The 17,852-nt window shown below is 42.3% G+C and overlaps 1 protein-coding gene across 6 annotated transcripts in view; it reads right to left on the bottom strand.

The window, feature by feature from the left end:
• Positions 1-258: 258 nt before the first annotated feature.
• ESRRG (estrogen-related receptor gamma) overlaps positions 259-17,852 on the bottom strand; it is a 460,216-nt gene continuing 442,622 nt past the window's right edge. For all 6 annotated transcript variants that reach the window (XM_014528049.1, XM_014528050.1, XM_014528051.1 and 3 more), the window contains 2 exons: positions 7,298-7,567; positions 259-858 (listed from right to left, as the gene is read on the bottom strand). In XM_014528049.1, the coding sequence (XP_014383535.1) occupies positions 614-858; positions 7,298-7,567 (515 nt within the window). In that variant the 3' untranslated portion in view covers positions 259-613. The remainder of the gene's footprint in view (positions 859-7,297; positions 7,568-17,852) is intronic.

Genomic DNA, 17,852 nt, shown 5'->3' with positions numbered 1-17,852 from the left:
CTGTACTTTAGCTACGTTGGTTCTTTCTCTTTGATTCCTTAGTCACGGGGGACGTTGTGGTTCACAATTAAGTTCACTGGCATCCATACTATGGATTTCCTTCCTTTGGCAGGGCTGGCTTCCACCTCTCTTCAATTAGAGACCTCTTAAAAGTTCAGCAGCAGATAGGGAGAGAGGAAGAAAGGGAGAGAGCGGGGAGGGAGGGAGGAAGGAAGGGAGGAAAAGAAAGGAAATAAAATGTTTCTTACTACTAGAGCTGTTTAAAATTTAGAAGAAAAGGGAAGGGTGAGAAGAGAAAAAAGAGGGAGGTAGGGAGGGAGGGAGGGAGGGAGGGCGAGGGAACCAGTAATCAGGAAAGCCAAGAAATGGGGGAGAGGAGGAATAAGAGAGGGAACGGGAAAAAAAAACATAAAGAAGAAGAGAAATGAGAAGAAAAAAAAAGATGAGAAATCTGAAAGCTGCTTCATAGTCTTGCTGCTAAGCGATCAGTGCAGTCTTTGCTGATTGGGGATGGCGTGGACTAAGCTCTACGTTTCTTCCACATTAGGCTTGGGTTTATTTTCCCTTTCTTGGCGGGCGTGCAGGAGGAGACGGCGGCCCAGGAGGCCTTTAGTCAGACCTTGGCCTCCAGCATTTCCAAAAAGAGTTTGTGCATGGGGACCTTGCCTTCCAGTTTGATGTTGTAGAAGTGCTGCACGGCCTTGGTGGAGGTCTGCCTGAGCAGGGGCAGCGTCATCAGCATCTTGCCCGCCCTGCGCGGGTCCTCCACGTGCTGGCCGGCTTCGTAGTCCTGCAGGGCCTCGTGCAGGACGTCCTGGAGCTTCTGCACGGCCTCCACGTCCTCTATGTGCATGGAGTCTGCGCGACAAAGCAAAGGACAGACACAGGCCGTTAGTGATCGTGAGAAGCCGCGCGCAGCAGAATCCTGCAAGTTAACAGTTACCCGTCCACTCCTCTAAGCCCTGAAACCTCTAAACGCAGCATCTCCCCTTTCCGAACTATTTGTGGGGTATAAATTTCCCTAGAGTAGATAATTTTCAGTGCTTCATAAGAACATGGGAATTAGTCCTCGCTGGTTTGGCTCAGTGGATAGAGTGTCGGCCTGTAGACTGAAGGGTCCCAGGTTCAAATCTGGCAAGGGCACATGACTAGATTGCAGGCTGGATCTCCAGTGGGGGCCATGCAGGAGGCAGCCAACCAATGATTCTCATTGTTGATGTTTTGATTCTCATTGTTGATGTTTCTATCTCCCTCTCCCTTCCTGAAATCGATAAAAAATATATTTAAAAAAAAGAACATGGGAATTACTATAAAAGATTCATTACTGAAAGGGTGTGGGTATTTTTTTTTCTTAAGACAAAGAAAGGGGAACCTTTCTTTTAACAGATTATGACCATGGCTAGGTTATTCATTACCTCATTCACGTATGTATTCATTCACTCAACAATCATGGAAGGCCATCTAGGAAAAGTATTAATTTCGGTACCATGGCGGTGAAGTTGTGGATAATCCCGACCTGACCCTGAAAAAGCTCACATATCCCAAAAGGCAAGAAACAAGCTGATGACAGAGATTTTTAAAACTCCATGTCTATACCCTGGACCTAACACTGTGTTTCCTTGTAGAATTTTCAGTTACTATTCACGGTGCCTTAAAAGACCCTTACATAGTCTGCTTCTCTGCTGAGATACAAATAACGCCTTTAGATTAATGAGTTATGAAATTTCATTTAAAAATCCAATCTGATCAAGCAATGAAAGGGTTAACAGGGTTGCCAGGATTATTCTTGCGAGGGGAGGGTATAAAAGTTACAGCTCTAAAAGAGGCACTTAATTATATACAAGTTTGAATCATTTAGCATGTTTTATTGATTCTGATGACAGTTTATCAGTTAATTATACATAATGGGGTCTTTGGGGGGAATTCTGAATGTTTAATAATTCTGCTTCTCTAAGAATACAGAGTTCTAAGATATACGTAGTTATCCTAATCTTTCATATAATTCAAATATCAGATCACAGGCATAAAAAGAGAAAATCTAATTTAAAATCAAGTGGCTAAGCATATGATAAAATTATGGCAAAGTAATTAATAGATTGACTGCTATTGTAAGCAGTAACATGTTTTTAAATTTTCTTTGTGTTTTGCTTATTTTTTTCCTTTTACATGGTTATTTTGAGTCATTTCACAATATTTTTGGTGAGCTATTTATATTTGGTGGTTAATGACACATTTCTTTGAAAGAGTTTTGAATAATCTGGAATACAGTTGTTTACATGTATTTACTGCTCAAGACTTGATTCCTGCCTGAAGGAGCCCAAAGAAGGAATTCCTCCCCGTTAGAAATGTTCATGTTTCCTGGACTGGAACTCAAGACATTCTCTGCCCTGGCCGGTGTGGATCAGTGGTTGAGCCTCAACCTGTGAACCAGGAGGTCGCAGTTCGATTCCTGGTCAGGGAACATGCCCATGTTGTAGGCTGGATCCCCAGTAGGGAGCATGCAGGAAGCAGCCGATCAATGATTCCCTCTCATCATTGATGTTTCTCTCTCTCTCTCCCTCTTCCTTTCTCTCTGAAATCCATAAAAAAATGTTTATTTTTTTAAAAAGAGTTGAAATTGTCCTGAACCTGTCTCGTTCAACTTCCCATCTTCATCAGGAATCTCTATACCACATTTTCACAAAGACATTTCCACATATGTAGAGCGTTCCACTTGATAAGGAACCAAGCTAATTTTTAGAAATGTCTTCTTCATATTGTCCCCAATCTGTCTCCAATGACCAGTAGTTGGTCCTGGTCCCAGCTACTGGGACAATACATGTCCTTCTACATGGCAGGTTTTTATATCCTTGAAGTCAGGGCACAGTCACTTCCAGGCCCACCCCAAGCCCAACCTTCCCCACTTCTGGGGCCCAGCAGGAGATATATTATAGGATGTCACAGGAAATCAGGCGAGAACAAATAGCAGAGAGCTATGCTCACAAACAGCAATTAAGACTTCAAACTATTCTTTAAAGGCTGTGATTTAGCATGTGAGATTTAGAAATGATTTAATCAAATTACTGTGATAATTTAACTTCCCATTTACAGAAAAAAATTCTAAGTCATTTTAGCTTTGCCCGTTCTCGGATCTGCTAATACTTTAAATGCAAACTCACTAAATCTGAACTATTTAATTAGACCATGATTCAGCTGGCAGGCTGCTGAAGAAAATATTAATCTCCATTAGAGATCCCAGTTCAAGTTCTGGCTCTGTGGCTTTCATCTCTGTTCTGTTCTTTCGGCTAAATTTATACACGCGTGCCAGGCCCAATAGAAACGGCATTAATTTATGGAATTATTTAGCTCTGGTTGCTGGTGATGGTCTCTTTTTAACTTTATGTTTTTAATGGAAATAGTCCCAGTGTTCATGCTATTGGAAACCAGCTAAAACTTAATAATGAAAATCAAAGGTTTATGAACTAGACGGGGTGATGCTATACTTTTAAAACAATGGGTAAATTGGTAAAAAACAAAAACACAAAAAACATTAATATTCTTGGGCCCAAGCCCAAACCTATTAAATCAGAAAATTGGGGCTGAATCAGGACATCAGTATTTGTTAAAATCTCAGCGATTCTATGGCCTAGCTAGATAAAAATGAGCATATTACCTTGGGGGCAGTGGCAATAGTTTCAAACAAATTCTTAGACATAAACACTAGGACAATCTCGAGAATAGATCCCCATGATATAACCTTACCCAAAAGTCTTGTAGTAATATTTCATTGCACTTTCCACTAACAACATAAAATTAATTACAGAGGTCTCCATATGAAAAAAAAAATTCTACACATGAGAAAATTGGGCCTATTAATTACAGTGTTAAAATGGCGACTTCAGTTGTACTTTTAAAATTCCACCTCAAGGAGATGTATCAATGATGCGATCATTGTTGGCACTCAAAAATAAGAGAATACATATTTTAAGCGAGTCTCTGCGTTATTTTTTTTAACCTTCAAATCATTGCACTTTCCACTAACAACATAAAATTAATTACAGAGGTCTCCATATGAAAAAAAAAATTCTACACATGAGAAAATTGGGCCTATTAATTACAGTGTTAAAATGGCGACTTCAGTTGTACTTTTAAAATTCCACCTCAAAGAGATGTATCAATGATGCGATCATTGTTAGGACTCAAAAATAAGACAATACGTATTTTAAGGGAGTCTCTGCGTTATTTTTTTAACTTTCAAAATTAATTAGAACAGTTATATAGGGTTTCCAAATATTTGAATGGGACAATTACAGTATTAGTTTATGATACATTGTTTCTTTGTTCTTTTTGTCATACACCTGATAATAGGTACTACACTACCACTGGTGTTCTAAATATTCCTGAATTCACACATGACAGAAACATAGCTACAAAAAATATGACAGTCATTAACAGGAAGCCAATTCCCTGTTTCCCAAGCATAAGCACAACATTTATAATTATTGAATAAAGACAGATGTTTAAAATAAGCTGAAATTTAGATTAATGAGACAATGCTTGTTAACACCTACAGCCACATGGGGAATGCTAAGATACCTATAAATTAAATGACACTGAAATAGATTTTTTTTTTGGCACAAAAAGTCACTTAAGCTGATCTGAAATTTCTAAATACTAAAAAAGAAAACCTATGGGTTTTTCAGGATATCTAGGAATAGTGTTCAAATATTTTCAGACTGACGTATTTAAGAGCAGTTTAAGAATCACTGGATCTCAGCAAGATCAAATCTACAACTTTATCACTGCCCTCCCAATAATGGTAAAAATATAAATAAGAAATGAATGACATCATATGCGGTATCAAAGAAAATGACTTTTCTGCGTCGTTTATCCCAAGCTAAAATGGTGGAGCTCACAGATTAGAGGAGAAGAGAAAGGCCACATTTATACAACACAGGAGAGGTGGCACACTTAGAAATTAAAATGGTCCTTATAATCATTTCTCCTTTATCATGATGCTAACTCAACTTCTCTTTGTATTGAGAGGCCAAAAGACTGTTAAAATACAACAGAATATTTTGTGACATGGAAAAATTTTCTTAGAAAACACAATGCTACTCAATACTATAATAAGGGGAAAAGGGTGGGGGGCTTGTTAATTATCTCTGGCTTTAAACAAGAAAAACAAACTAACTCGCTCTTTAAATACCCTAATAACCAGTCCCTGCTCTGAAATAGGTCAACCCTAAGGGAAGAGTGCTACTCAATACTATAATAAGGGGAAAAGGGTGGGGGCTTGTTAATTATCTCTGGATTTAAACAAGAAAAACACACTAACTCGCTCTTTAAATACCCTAATAACCAGTGCCTGCTCTGAAATAGGTCAACCCTAAGGGAAGAATGGGTGGGATTTGAATATTTATCTATAAAAATATTAAGGATTATACTTCTCAACAACAGAGACAGAAATGCCATCAATTCAGGCACTCAAATTGTAATCCATAGCCGTACAGTATGCCTCCAACTTCTAAAATTATAAACATTTCAGCCATTTTGATGACAAAATCTTAGCATTGCTCAGCATTCATAATTAGTTAATTAAAAAAAAGCAATTTGAAGCATGAAGTATACAAAACAGGCTTGCTGCACTTTATAGATAATTATTCAAGGAAATGTTTAAATTTGAATTACTTTGTGATTACCAAATAAAAATTCACAAATCTGCCATCTGATTATGAGGGGGGCTATAAAATGAAGTCTGCAAATTAATAAATTCTCAGAAAACTGCTGTCCCAATTTCCCACTTTGGCTTTCCAGAGAGCAGAACCAGGGGCCCTTGATCCTGCAAGAGCAACGCCATTTGTCATAATGAGTCATAATTTACAGTTTCCCAGGGAAACAACAGAAGAGAATGGTGTGGTTAACAACTAAAAGTGCGAAATGCTAAACTCCATTATAATGACCGATCGGAAAGTACAACTTCATTGTTGAAAACAATGTCCCTCCTATCCGTCCCAGGATCCGTGCATCAATATTGTAGATGAACTGTTAATGACAAAATCAATTAAAAAATTATTTCTAAACACAGTCACGCGTCCCCCGGCTCTCACGGGGGCAATCTGGGCAGAAGGGCTCATCTCCCTAGGACCACGCCAAATCACCCCTCCGTCATCCCCAACTAAGCAAAAGCAATCTGGTTTTTCATTTTTCAGCGCGGCTGAGCCCAGCCTGAGATTGATCGTCACATATGGCCCCAGAAAGCAAACTGTCAATACCTTGAAAGCTGCAGAATTTGAACAAATAGCCGTCCGCCCATTCAAGCCACTCACTGCATCCCATTTAACAGATTTTATTGACAGTTTCCTCCTTGTAATTAAAGGGAAAACTACTGGCCGGCAACCAAGATAAAGTTCAAAGATAGGGTCAAAACAAAAGCAGATGGAGGGGCACGGAGTGACTGTCAATGGGACAGAGCAGCCCGGCGTGTTATCGACGCGCAGGTATCTAATGATCGGCCCGTCATTAAGGAGGGATCTAGCCTGCGCTCTATGCAAATGAGGAGACAGACTTAAGACCACAAGAAAGGGTTCAGAGAGACACACGGGGAAAACCAACAAAGCGCCAACGATTTTTTTCACACGCCAGAGGTTGCCGCCTTTTAGTAAGTTTCAGTTTAAATGTAAAGGCTCTTCATCCCCATCATGCTTAACCCTCACTGCATAGGTCTTACCTTTGAGGGGACTAGTCCTGCAGCCCAATTTGACTTTTAGAGCACCCCAAAAGGTGAGAAAACAGAGGGTTCTTTGATAACCCAAATTAAAAAAAAATACTAAAGATCCAATTGCAAAATGTACATTTTTTTGAGGGGAAAAATGGTTTATGTGTATTTGTGATTCACACTTATTTTCACTTGTGCACACAAGACAACGGCAGCTAATTTTGTCATGGGAATGTCCATGTACACTACAAACTAGTAAATGCATTGCCACAGCAAATGTAGGATGTCCCCCCAAAATGTATACACGCACTTTGAATAATGATAAAGGCAGTGTTTATTAAAAAACATGTCATTTTCCAAATGGAGCTGTCAGCTGTTGAAGTGTGCATACATTTTGGGGGACACCCTGTCTAAAAAAAATAATTCCCATCATATTGATTTTTCTTCTTTATAACTTCTCACCAGAAAGCTGTGATGATTCTAATTTTGCTGGTTCATAGAGAATTTACAACTGGGCCCAGCAGATCTCTGAAGAAGTGAAGGGAAAGGATAAAACTGATACGTGAAAAAATGTAACAAGGACCACGTCAACATGCCAACCTGAATTAGCGAGAGCTATTGCTTTGAGGGTGACGAATTCCTCTTTCTCCAGCTTCATGCTCTTGTATTTCTTCACCAGCTGCAGGATGGCATTATTTAGGTCAAGAAGACCTGCTAACTTGGACTGGTCTTCATCCATTATATAATCGTCTGCATAGACAAGTTCATCCTCGAACGAAAGAGATCGGTATACGACACCAAGGATCAAAATTTCCATCCAAGCACTCTGCAGGAGGCTCATCTGGTCCGCCAGGGACAGCGTGGAGAAGCCTGCATGGGGAGATGAGCAGATCAAGTTACTCCACAGCCATCATTTCATAAGGACACATTTGTTTCAATGGCCCACGGCCCCTGCATTAGGGCTGGAAATTGTGCTGAGTTTCCATTAGATGCTCTTACATTGCCCCCTGATCACTGCGCGAATGGCAAAGTAAAAGTCACCAACCAGCTCCAACACAGTGGTGTTTTTCCGAGCTTTCATAGACTGGGCTGAAAGCAATACAACAGAGAATTCTGCATCTCTCACTTGAGAAGAAAATGCAACGAGATCGTTAAATATGCTTGATTTTCTGGCGGAAGTCTTACTAGCTCATAGGAAGTCAGATTTTTAACGACCTTAGGTCTAAAAACTGCTATTGATAAACAGAATAAAAGTTTCTTTTTTAAAAAAGCCAAAAAGAGAAAGGAAAACAACTAATTTAGATCATACAATTTGGAAACATTTCTCTATAATAGTCACAAGCACAGTGAACAATTAGTATGCTTACACTCACAAGAGCCTTTGCAATTGGATATTTGTTCCCATCCATATTTAACATGAATTCCTTTTAAAAACAGTGATTATTGGCATAAAAAGGAGTGGAGTAATTAGCATCCTGGCCTCCTCCAAACAGAAAAGCAAGTTTGTTCTTAGGATTAAGACCCAGTTACTGTACAAGTTGAATATGAGGGCAATGGGGTTTTGTGCAGAGGATATGAGCAGGGCCAGATCAGAATTTAAATATTGGCTCCACTGGCTACTTACTGGCTGTTTCATCTAGAGAATGACAATTTACTCGTACCTTAATTTTTTACTGGAAAGTATAAGAACCATCCAACAAAGCACGAACTTGTAATATGCATTTGATAAGTGTAGCTACATCAGATATTAGTTTTATCTGAAATACCAGCATGACTGTTTTCAATTCTTTACTGAAACTCTATGAATGCTTACAGTCCCTTGTGAGTTTGCGTAAATATATATATATTGTAAGAGATGGGGTTCAATAGGAAAAATGAAGGAGTACAATTAAGCCTACTTAGGAATGAAGAGATTTATTTATAGCTTAGAGGGACTAGATCTAAATTTTGAAAGATATGTAAGGTCTTAGTGAATATACCTACTAATCAGCCAAATAGTTCTGCAACAGTCTTTTTTTTTTAAAAATAAGTTTCTTTTTTAAAACTTTACTTTCATTTCCAAGGTTCTGCCCAAGGAATCCCAAGGGTAACCAACCACTCCTGGGGTCTTGGCGGCCCATGATTTAAGGCACAACCACCAGTAATTCTAGAGAAGGGGACACTTTGGTGGCAGTGCCACTTATAAAATCTGTCTTTACTCCCCTTCCAGACTCTGTTACCCAAATCAAATATATGCAGCGCTGCCCAACCTTCTTAGGCCCTCGCTCTGGTCATTGTCGTCATTTTTACTCCTATCATATTGTCCATGCCCCATGTAGTATCAGGAGCGACAGCACAGTAAGAAAAAAGGTGAAGATTCCCTGGGCTGTTGCTGATAACTAGTAGCTTGCCATTTGGCACCATCAACTAGGAGAGTTTAATACAATCATCAAGAGGGATTAGGCAAGCTCACTTAGGGGGTCTGCAGGCATCTGTGAAAAGCCTTGCTTTCCTTGGGTAGCAAGCTGCTGACACAGGACTCGGCAGATCTTCCTTTGGACCTGGGTGTGTCAGTCTTTTTTCCCCATTCTTTTTTTTTATATATTTTTGTCTTTGCAAAGTGGGTTACATTACTAATTATCCTCCTAAAATCAGCCATAACCATTGATAACATTTTAAACAGACATTCTAAAGAGGAAAATAATGATCTGATGGGTCGTTTTGGCTCCATTTGCTTTCAATCAAAAAAGGTTATCCTTAAAACAAACAATATCACTTTTTTCTGCCCCATCCCCCCACCACCAAGCAAAAAGATGCCATGCACACCCCACTAGCTAACTCGAGAAAAGGGGACCATGTAGGTCTTTTTTTCCTAAGTTAAACGGATGAAAAAATACACGTTCTTCTAGGAAGTTGTGAGCAAAAAGGCATTTTCCATGTGCCTCCTTCTCTCCCTGTTCACGCTCCCGTTTCTGCGGCAGCAGATGGGCCGAGCGCGTGGCCCGCAGCCCCTGCCCGTGACAGCCCCCCTCCCTCCTGGGCTCCGCTGTTAGTAAATAGATTTACACATTCCCCAATCTCCACACATCTTTTCTGCCGAATAATTAAAAGCAGGATGATTAGTTTATTGAGTGGAAGGAGGAACTTTTTTATTGAGGTCCATCCGCGATGTTATCAGGTCGGCCCTGTTCTGGTTGTCAGGAGGGCGCAGGCATCCAATTTTTCTTATCTGCCTGATTAATACAAACGCCGTTTCAGGACGCATTAATTAACAGATACAAATCTGCGTTCTCATGGAAGGATCGATACGGAGAAGAAAAGAGGCATCAATGTGAATTTAGTGCTGATGATGGAGAAGGCGCGCTATCGACAGTTACGTGCACGGAAACTTGAAAGTTGCGCAGGCCCCTTTGTCCCTGCGATGTACAAACGCACTATTTTCCACCGGTCACAATGTTGCACACGTTTCTTTGGGATTTAATTAAGCAGGAAAAAAAACTACAAAAAAAACAACAACAATAAAAGTTCATTTTCTAAGGTGGATTCTGCAATTTATTTCTTCTATGGTATTGGCTGTGTGTGTGTGTGTGTGTGTGTGTGTGCCTGTATCTTTCCTATAAACCTAACTTTCCCCCTTTCCTCTTTTACTTCTTAATGAAATAAAAAGAAGGGGAAAAGCAAAGAAAGGTTCTCTCTCTCTTTCTCTCTCTCTCTCTCCTTGGTTAGGGAGAATGGGAAGATGGATCTAACATGAAAGGTTTGAGCAGTTTGCTTGCTTGCTATCTTTGAGTCTATTTCAGCCCATTAAAGGAGGTTTAAGTTTGCAAAACGTTGGGAAAAGCAACCATGTGCACTTTGCACAGTATGAATACAAGTGTGGACTTGTATCTCTTCTTGGTCAAGAAATAGCTGAATCTCAACCCATTAACCCTTTCTGACCTCACCTCCGGCGAGCTGGAAGCTGGGACCCAGGCTCCCCCGCCCCAATGCCCAGGTAACAGCCTTATTATGGGATGGCCCTGCCCACCGGTCCCCAAGAAGGCTGGATACATAACATTCTATTTTCACTCCACAGAGTTCTTCCCCTGCCCTCTGGAGTGTTAGCTGTATTTTACACACAGGCAGACACCTGGATACAACACTCCTTTTATCGGTAGATCTGAGCCAGGTACAGAAGCATAATTGAACAAAATCTAAATGAAAAACACGTTTTAATAAACTGTGACTAAGGAATTTTGTTAAAACATGTTTGCTTTATCGGGGTGCACACACACACACAAACATACACATCAGAATGGTAATCCCTGGTTTGTGCGTTTGCCAGCATTTATAGTGGTGTTTGCCAGCTAGCAGGCTGAAAGTTAGAGACACCCCCTCCCCCAAATCTGTAACATTTAGCTCTCTTTGGAGAGAAACCTCTTCCCCAAGGGGAGTAAAACACGCTTCCCTGTTGTGTCGTTTGCACTTCATGTTTTGTACGGCCCGGATCTCAATCTTTGGTGTGTGACAGGTCATAGTTTTAAACGCTCGGCCATGTTACAGCGTTTGAAAATAACACTGAGGCCGTGGGTGGCGCATGCTCTGCTTCCCTGGCTACAGCCCATTCCACGCGTGTACCTGACAACTGTGACCTCCCTTCATCTCCGTCTGGGGTTAAACAGTGTGTGTATCTGCCGTGCAGCGGGCTCCCAACAAACCAGATGACAGCTGGGAATAGCATCACTGGGGAGGATCAAAAAGAGGCAGGTGCCCCCAAAGTCATAGGCCCATAGGAAGTGTGTGTTCTGTGCCCACCCCCTCGCCTCCGTCGCCTGGGAACTTCGGAGGATAACAGTGACGCCATGGGCACTTGTCAAGTATTTTTTTTTCTGAGCCTGGCAAACGGGTGCACTTTGCAGTCCACTTACACAAAAAGGCTAAGCATGTGAAAGTGTGAAGGGCAAAGACTATCTGACGGCTAGGCTTCCAAAATACACTTTCATTTCAGAAAGCATACATGTTTATTCCCTGCGAGGGGTGTTGACAGAAATAGGCTGCCGTGCAGGCATTTTCGGCTTAACCCCTGCGAGGCATGTTCTTCTTGGTGGCTCCCCTACCAGAGAGAACCCTATACATCTTCGGGGTGGCTGTTCCTATCAGTCCATCGTGGCACTGACTGCGCCTGCTCCCCGTGTTTGAACTGTAGTTTCTCTGCTCCACAAAAAAGAAATCGGAAATCCATTGGGAGTAGTTGACTGAGCGACATGGCAAAAGTGAGACACTTTCTCATACACATAAACCCACTGTGGACAGGGATGGGGGGGGAGAAAAGAATATCAATGGCACGAACACTTGGTGCATAACCCTTGTTAGAGGCAAACTTGCTCTGGATTTTTAAGCCAGTTATTTGTGTCACATGAGCAGACATGTGTTGTATATGATTTGCAAAGCATACAGCTCTGGGCCGTATAGTGAGTGTGTGTGTGTTTTGCTGTAGTGATGGACTACATGAACTAGACCTCCAAAAAGTCCAAAGTTAAGCAGCTACCAATGATCAAGTACCAGGGTGAGAGCTCACATAGCTATCTGGTACCAGGAGAAGCATTTTATTTAAAAATCTTCTTTATAAGGGATGGTGGTTTTTCTCTCTTGATTTCATCAGGACTTAGGCATTAGATAGGATACCCACAGTGCTACCCTTTGGCTCTCTTACTCTTTTTAGACTGACCGTGACGCAGATTTCAATCATTTAGATTCAATCACAGTTGGTTTGGGTGAAATGGAGGAATACAGAAGAAACTGTAAGAATAACTGCCCAAAGGGGATAGCTCCCTTTCTTGCTAATTTAATCATGCGTTTTTGGCTTCTGTTGTTTCCTTAGGAAATGTGGTTTTTTAATTCTGTTTTTTAATTCTGTTTTGATCCTAGAAGCAGGGCTCACAGGGATTTTATGGAGCCATTCATTTTATTCTTTTTTTTTAAACCTCACCTGATGATATTTTTTCATTGATTTTTAGAGAGAGTAGAAGGGAGAGGGAGAGACAGAGAAAGAGCAATGTGAGAGAAATGCATCAATTGGTTGCCTCCTGCACATGCCGTGACCAGGGCTGGGGATGGAGCTTGCAACCAAGGTACATGCCCTTGACTGAAATCGAACCCGGGACCATTCATTCTGTGGGCCTATGCTTGATCCACTGAATCACACCAGCTAGGGCAGTGGAACCCTTATTTGTGGTGGTTGCACAGGACAAATGTGAAAAGCTGGAAGGCAGAACTCAGATTCGAAATTTACTTACTATCCAAGATGTGGCAGAATTGACCACCATCTATAAAATTTAGCAAAGGAGTTGGGGAGCGGAGACACATTGAAGGGGGTGGAGAACAGAATGGTGAGGTGACGCCTCCCAGTCCAAGACAGAAGTATCCCTCTTCGCCGAGTCCACGGGTGCACCTGGCAGAGGAGCTTTCAATCTGCCTGCTCCGGGCCCAGGGGTGGAAACCGTGCCTCCCCGGCACTGGGGAGCAGCTTTCTTTAGGATCGTCCCTGGTCTCCCAGGCCAGCTTGCTGGAGAAATGAAAAGCATCACAGCAGCTAAAAAAAGGTATTCTCTCGTGGCAACACAGGAAAGCCTCAAAATGATGACAAGGGTCTTTTGTGCTTGTTTCTGTGAGTGGGCGGTTTTTAACTGCCAACCTTGTTTGGAAAAAAAAAAAAGGAAGGCCTGGCTATAGGGCAGATGAATGCGAAATGTGAATGCAGTTTCTCCTGCAAATCCCTCTTCCCTACCTCTTCCAAGTGAAGATAGACGATCTGAAATACCTCCCTTAGCTTTTCCCATGTTCCCTCGTACATAGCCTCAACTTAGCTTCTTCTTTCCCTTCATCTAAGCCAAGAAGAAAGAGATATTGTTGGACAATTTGGAGGCAGGTAGGGGCTGAGCTAATGACCTTTTCCCCTACAACCTTTATATTTTGGTAGCTGAAAACAAGAAAGTCCTACTTGGAAAAATCTCCTTTTTGATGTGACTAAAAGTTGACGATCAAGAAAAAAGGCAGGCCATATAAGACAGATCTCTAAAAAATCTTAGAAAATGGCATTTTCAGTCTTTCTTTAGGATTAGATGGATGCTAAGTAGGGAAAAGCATTGTTTTGAAGCCATATTTCTGATTTGAAAGAACAAGAACCCGTGTTTGAATCTAACTGGCTCTACCCCATCACAGATAAGAAGGGGTCAAGAAATACCATAGGTTGTCACAGGCAATGACCAGGAGTCCACTGAAAACCAGTCCGGCCTGGGCATCAGCTATGTGGGCGCTATCCTCCAGGAAATTTCCAAGCAGGCTGCATCAACGCCAGCCTTATACTTGATGTGAAATTCAAGACTCCAAAATAAATGCATACTGACTCTATCATGCACTTTGGGGATTTGTAAAGCTGACAGACAATTCCATAGACAGTAAAAGAGTCTGTGGGAAACATTTCATGTCAAATGCCCAAAAGCTAAGGGTTTCCTGTCCTTGAGAGAGACAGTAGTGACCTTGAAGTCTGGAGAGCTGGGTTCTAGTTTCACTGCGTCACACCCAAGGGTGTTAACTTGGCCCCTGTTGGGGTTGAACTGCGTCTCTCCCAAGTTTTTGCACCTCTCCTAACTCCCAGAACCTGTGACTGTGACCTTATTTGGAAACACGTTCTGTGAAGATGATGAAGTTAGGACGAGGCCATTCAGATGGGTCCTAGCCTAATATGATGCAACTTTACCAAAAGGGGACATTTCGACAGAAACAGATGCAAACTGAGGGAAAACGATGTGAAAAAACTCAGAAGAGCCCTGGCCTGTTTGGCTCAGTGGATGGAGCGTTGGCCTGCAGACTGAAGGGTCCCAGGTTCGATTCCGGCCAGGGGCGCGTGCCTGGGTTGCGGGCTCGATCCCCGCGGGAGGCGGCCGATCGGTGATTCTCTCTCATCATTGATGTTTCTATCTCTCCCTCTTCCTTCCTTTCTGAAATCAATAAAGAAATATATTTATATAAAAAAAAGAAACACAGAAGAATTCCATCCTCACACCAAGGGCCGTTTGAGGCCACTGGGAGCCAGGGGAAGTATGGGACAGGCTCTCCCTCGTGTGTGTGTGTGTGTGTGTGTGTGTGTGTGTGTGTGTGTAATATATAAAATTTACTGAGGTAGCACAAAAGGGAAGATTAGAAGGAAAAGAGAGATAGACCCTGGATCCACCCCATCTGATTCCGGAGTGAGCGCTGCCTATCCCAGGAAGGTGGGAGTTCCAGGTTTCTCCCCTCGTATCCGCTCGCAGGGATGAAGGCAGAGTTGGTGGCATTGAAGCCCCAGCATCCTGTCAGAGGAATCTCTCTGTTATCAGTTTCCCAGCTGTGACGGCCATGCCTGCACACATAAACACACAGAACGATGCCGGCATCGGGAACACCTGGGTGATTTCCCGAGCTCACGGAACAATTTGAAAATGTTATTTCAACTGCCAGTTACAGAAGAAGGGAGAATGGCCATCTTGTGGGTTCTCCCTGAGATGACTAAGAACAGATTCCATCTGGGGTCTCTAAGAGAAAAGCACTTTTAATTTCCATATTAATTTTCAACAACATGCCTTCAAATCTTTTCACATTTACCTAATTGGTCCCTTGGTATAGAGGCACAAATTCCAACAAGAGCACTAATGATGGGAAACGTGGCGTCTTTGGCAACAATATTAATATCACCCCTTCTCTCACTTTTACTAGTTACAAATAAAAGAGGGGGAGAGAAAGAAAACGCTTCAGGTAGGCTTTGTTCAACTTTCTCAAAAAGAAAGACACCATAACTCAGTGTCTCCAACACATGGCCCAGAAGGAGGAGAAGCAGGAAAAAAAAATCAGGAGGTCTTCAGCATAAATGCAAGTTCAAGGATTTATAGCACAGACCATTAAAAACAAGGTGTCATATGTATTCATGGGAGAATATGGAAGAAATATGCCACCCACGAGATGCATGTCACAGATATGAAATTCCGCACGCTGACCCTGAAACTCCGCATTCAAATGATATCAGAAACCCTCCATGTCTGGGCGGGGAGACCAGGGCGCAATCTGTGCTCGGGACAGCACGGCCAAAACTCTCCATTTCTGGCCCCCGAGTTCTGAGGAAAGTCAGCCGCCTGCCCTCTTCTCCTCTGTGGCTAATGAAGATCTGTTTCCGAATATTTACTCCCAAGTTCACGGCTGGTGTTTGCTGGCTCAAGCGGAGCGAAGTCATTAGGGCTTGGCATCCGTTCCACTGGGGAGGCGAGTGGTGCTCTTATTGACAACAGAGACAGCCCCTTCGATTCCTCGCCGCCTCCCCTTCTTTCTCTCCACGCTGCCCCCGATTTGGCCACGTTACAAGGACACAAAAGCAAAAACACGAAACGACACCGCTCTTGGAATGCCTCAAGCACACGGATGCGGAATCGTTACCAGAATAAAAGGCTGCCTGTTGTACTTATCGCGGATCTATAATCCACACACCACGCCTGCGTCTCTCCTAATAACTCTCGCTGAGACACTTCCATTCAAAAGTAGACGGTGAGGGGGAACCGGAGCCGCAGGGAGAGCTCTGGGCTGTCATTCCTCTCTCTCCGCCCTGAATGAACACAAACACCCACAGCTCGCTCTGCTCAGTAGCCCCCTCTTTGATCGCTTGCAAAGTATATTTATTTATCTTTGCATCCCACCTACCCTCCTCTTTGCTGGGACCAGTCTGCCCTTTTCATGTCTCTGGGATCTAGCAAATAGATTCAGGAAATCATAGAAATTCCCATATTAGGTTAATTTAAGGAAATAAGCCAAGGAAAACACAGGGGTGGCCACGGATGAATCTGTTTGGAAGGCGCACTGTTTTCTAACTGAATCCGAGTGGCATTAATGTGACATCTACAATCAGATATTCTGAAGGTCTGCAAGAGTCCCAAATAAAAGGGGAGGAGGAGCGGGGAGAAAGGAGGAACAAAATAAAACAAAAAAGAAAAAGAAAGGAAAAGAAAAAGCTTTCTGCCTCGAACACACCTAATTAGCCATCGGCAGACTCTTAATTGCATACATTAGGATGATTCCATAGTGGAGATTAATTCTAAATACTCCCCAGCAGCTGGTTAAGATGCCACGGACTGCGGTGCGGACTGTACTTTTCCACTTAATTAGATATCAAAATTAAGCAGCAACAAGCATTTTGACATAACGGGGATCGAGCCGCCGCCCGGCCTCCCCGAGCTGCCGTAAAGTGACCGCTAAACAGAGCCGCACAGATGGAGAGATATTAAATGCCTCACTGGAAAGTAATTTCAAATAATAAAATATCAATATTTACATTTTAATTACCCCAACCGAGAGCGGCTCTGTCATCTTCACGATTGCCGACGCAGCAAGGGGTCCGGGGATGACATTGGGGCTCCGGCTGCAATGACTATTTTGTTTCCATTAAAGAATGACAAGTGTTTTAGAGGCGGTGACACTCGGTGTGTGAACAAGAATGACAGCGGATCAGAAAATTCCCATTAAGGGACTTAAATGCCGCTCCTCCTTGAAACACGGAATCCTTTCCAAATGTTCTGCCGAAAGTTTATTATGGGGGATGAAAGCCCAAGGGGAGCTTTTGTCTCCCATGAAATATTTAGCTCCCCAAAGTGTTCTGTGATGATTGTCAATTTAAAAACAATAACACTTGATGCGCACAAATATCCGGGAGTTACGTGTCAATCGCAACCATATTAGGGGTTTCTCTTTTTTTATAATATTATCATTATTCTTTTTTCTTTCATATAAACAGACAATACCATTGATCATGTTTCCTTGAAACATATCTATTTCCTATGGAATACATGGATGAAAGCTTGGAGTATGGCTCAGAATCATCATCATCAAAAAGGCTGAGTTTGTCTGGACGATCTTTCCATTAGTTCTTTTATTGCACGTAGCCATCTCCACCAGAACTTCCTTGACCTGGGAAATAAAGCCACGCATGGGTGGCGATTTGCACGTGCCCACCCGCAGACGTGTGTTTGTACACTGTCCATGTTTCTTTAGCTTCTGCGATTACTGAAAAACTGCCAATTCCTCGCCCAATTTAATTACTCTTTGTGGGGTGTGAGGGTGAGATTATGGAAAAAAAGAAATAAAAGGTATATATTCGAGGTGACACGCTGTGCTCTCC

This window comes from Myotis brandtii, unplaced genomic scaffold, assembly GCF_000412655.1.
Source record: "Myotis brandtii unplaced genomic scaffold, ASM41265v1 scaffold612, whole genome shotgun sequence".
Taxonomy (NCBI): Eukaryota; Metazoa; Chordata; class Mammalia; order Chiroptera; family Vespertilionidae; genus Myotis; species Myotis brandtii.
This window is presented reverse-complemented; position numbering and strand designations above follow the sequence as displayed.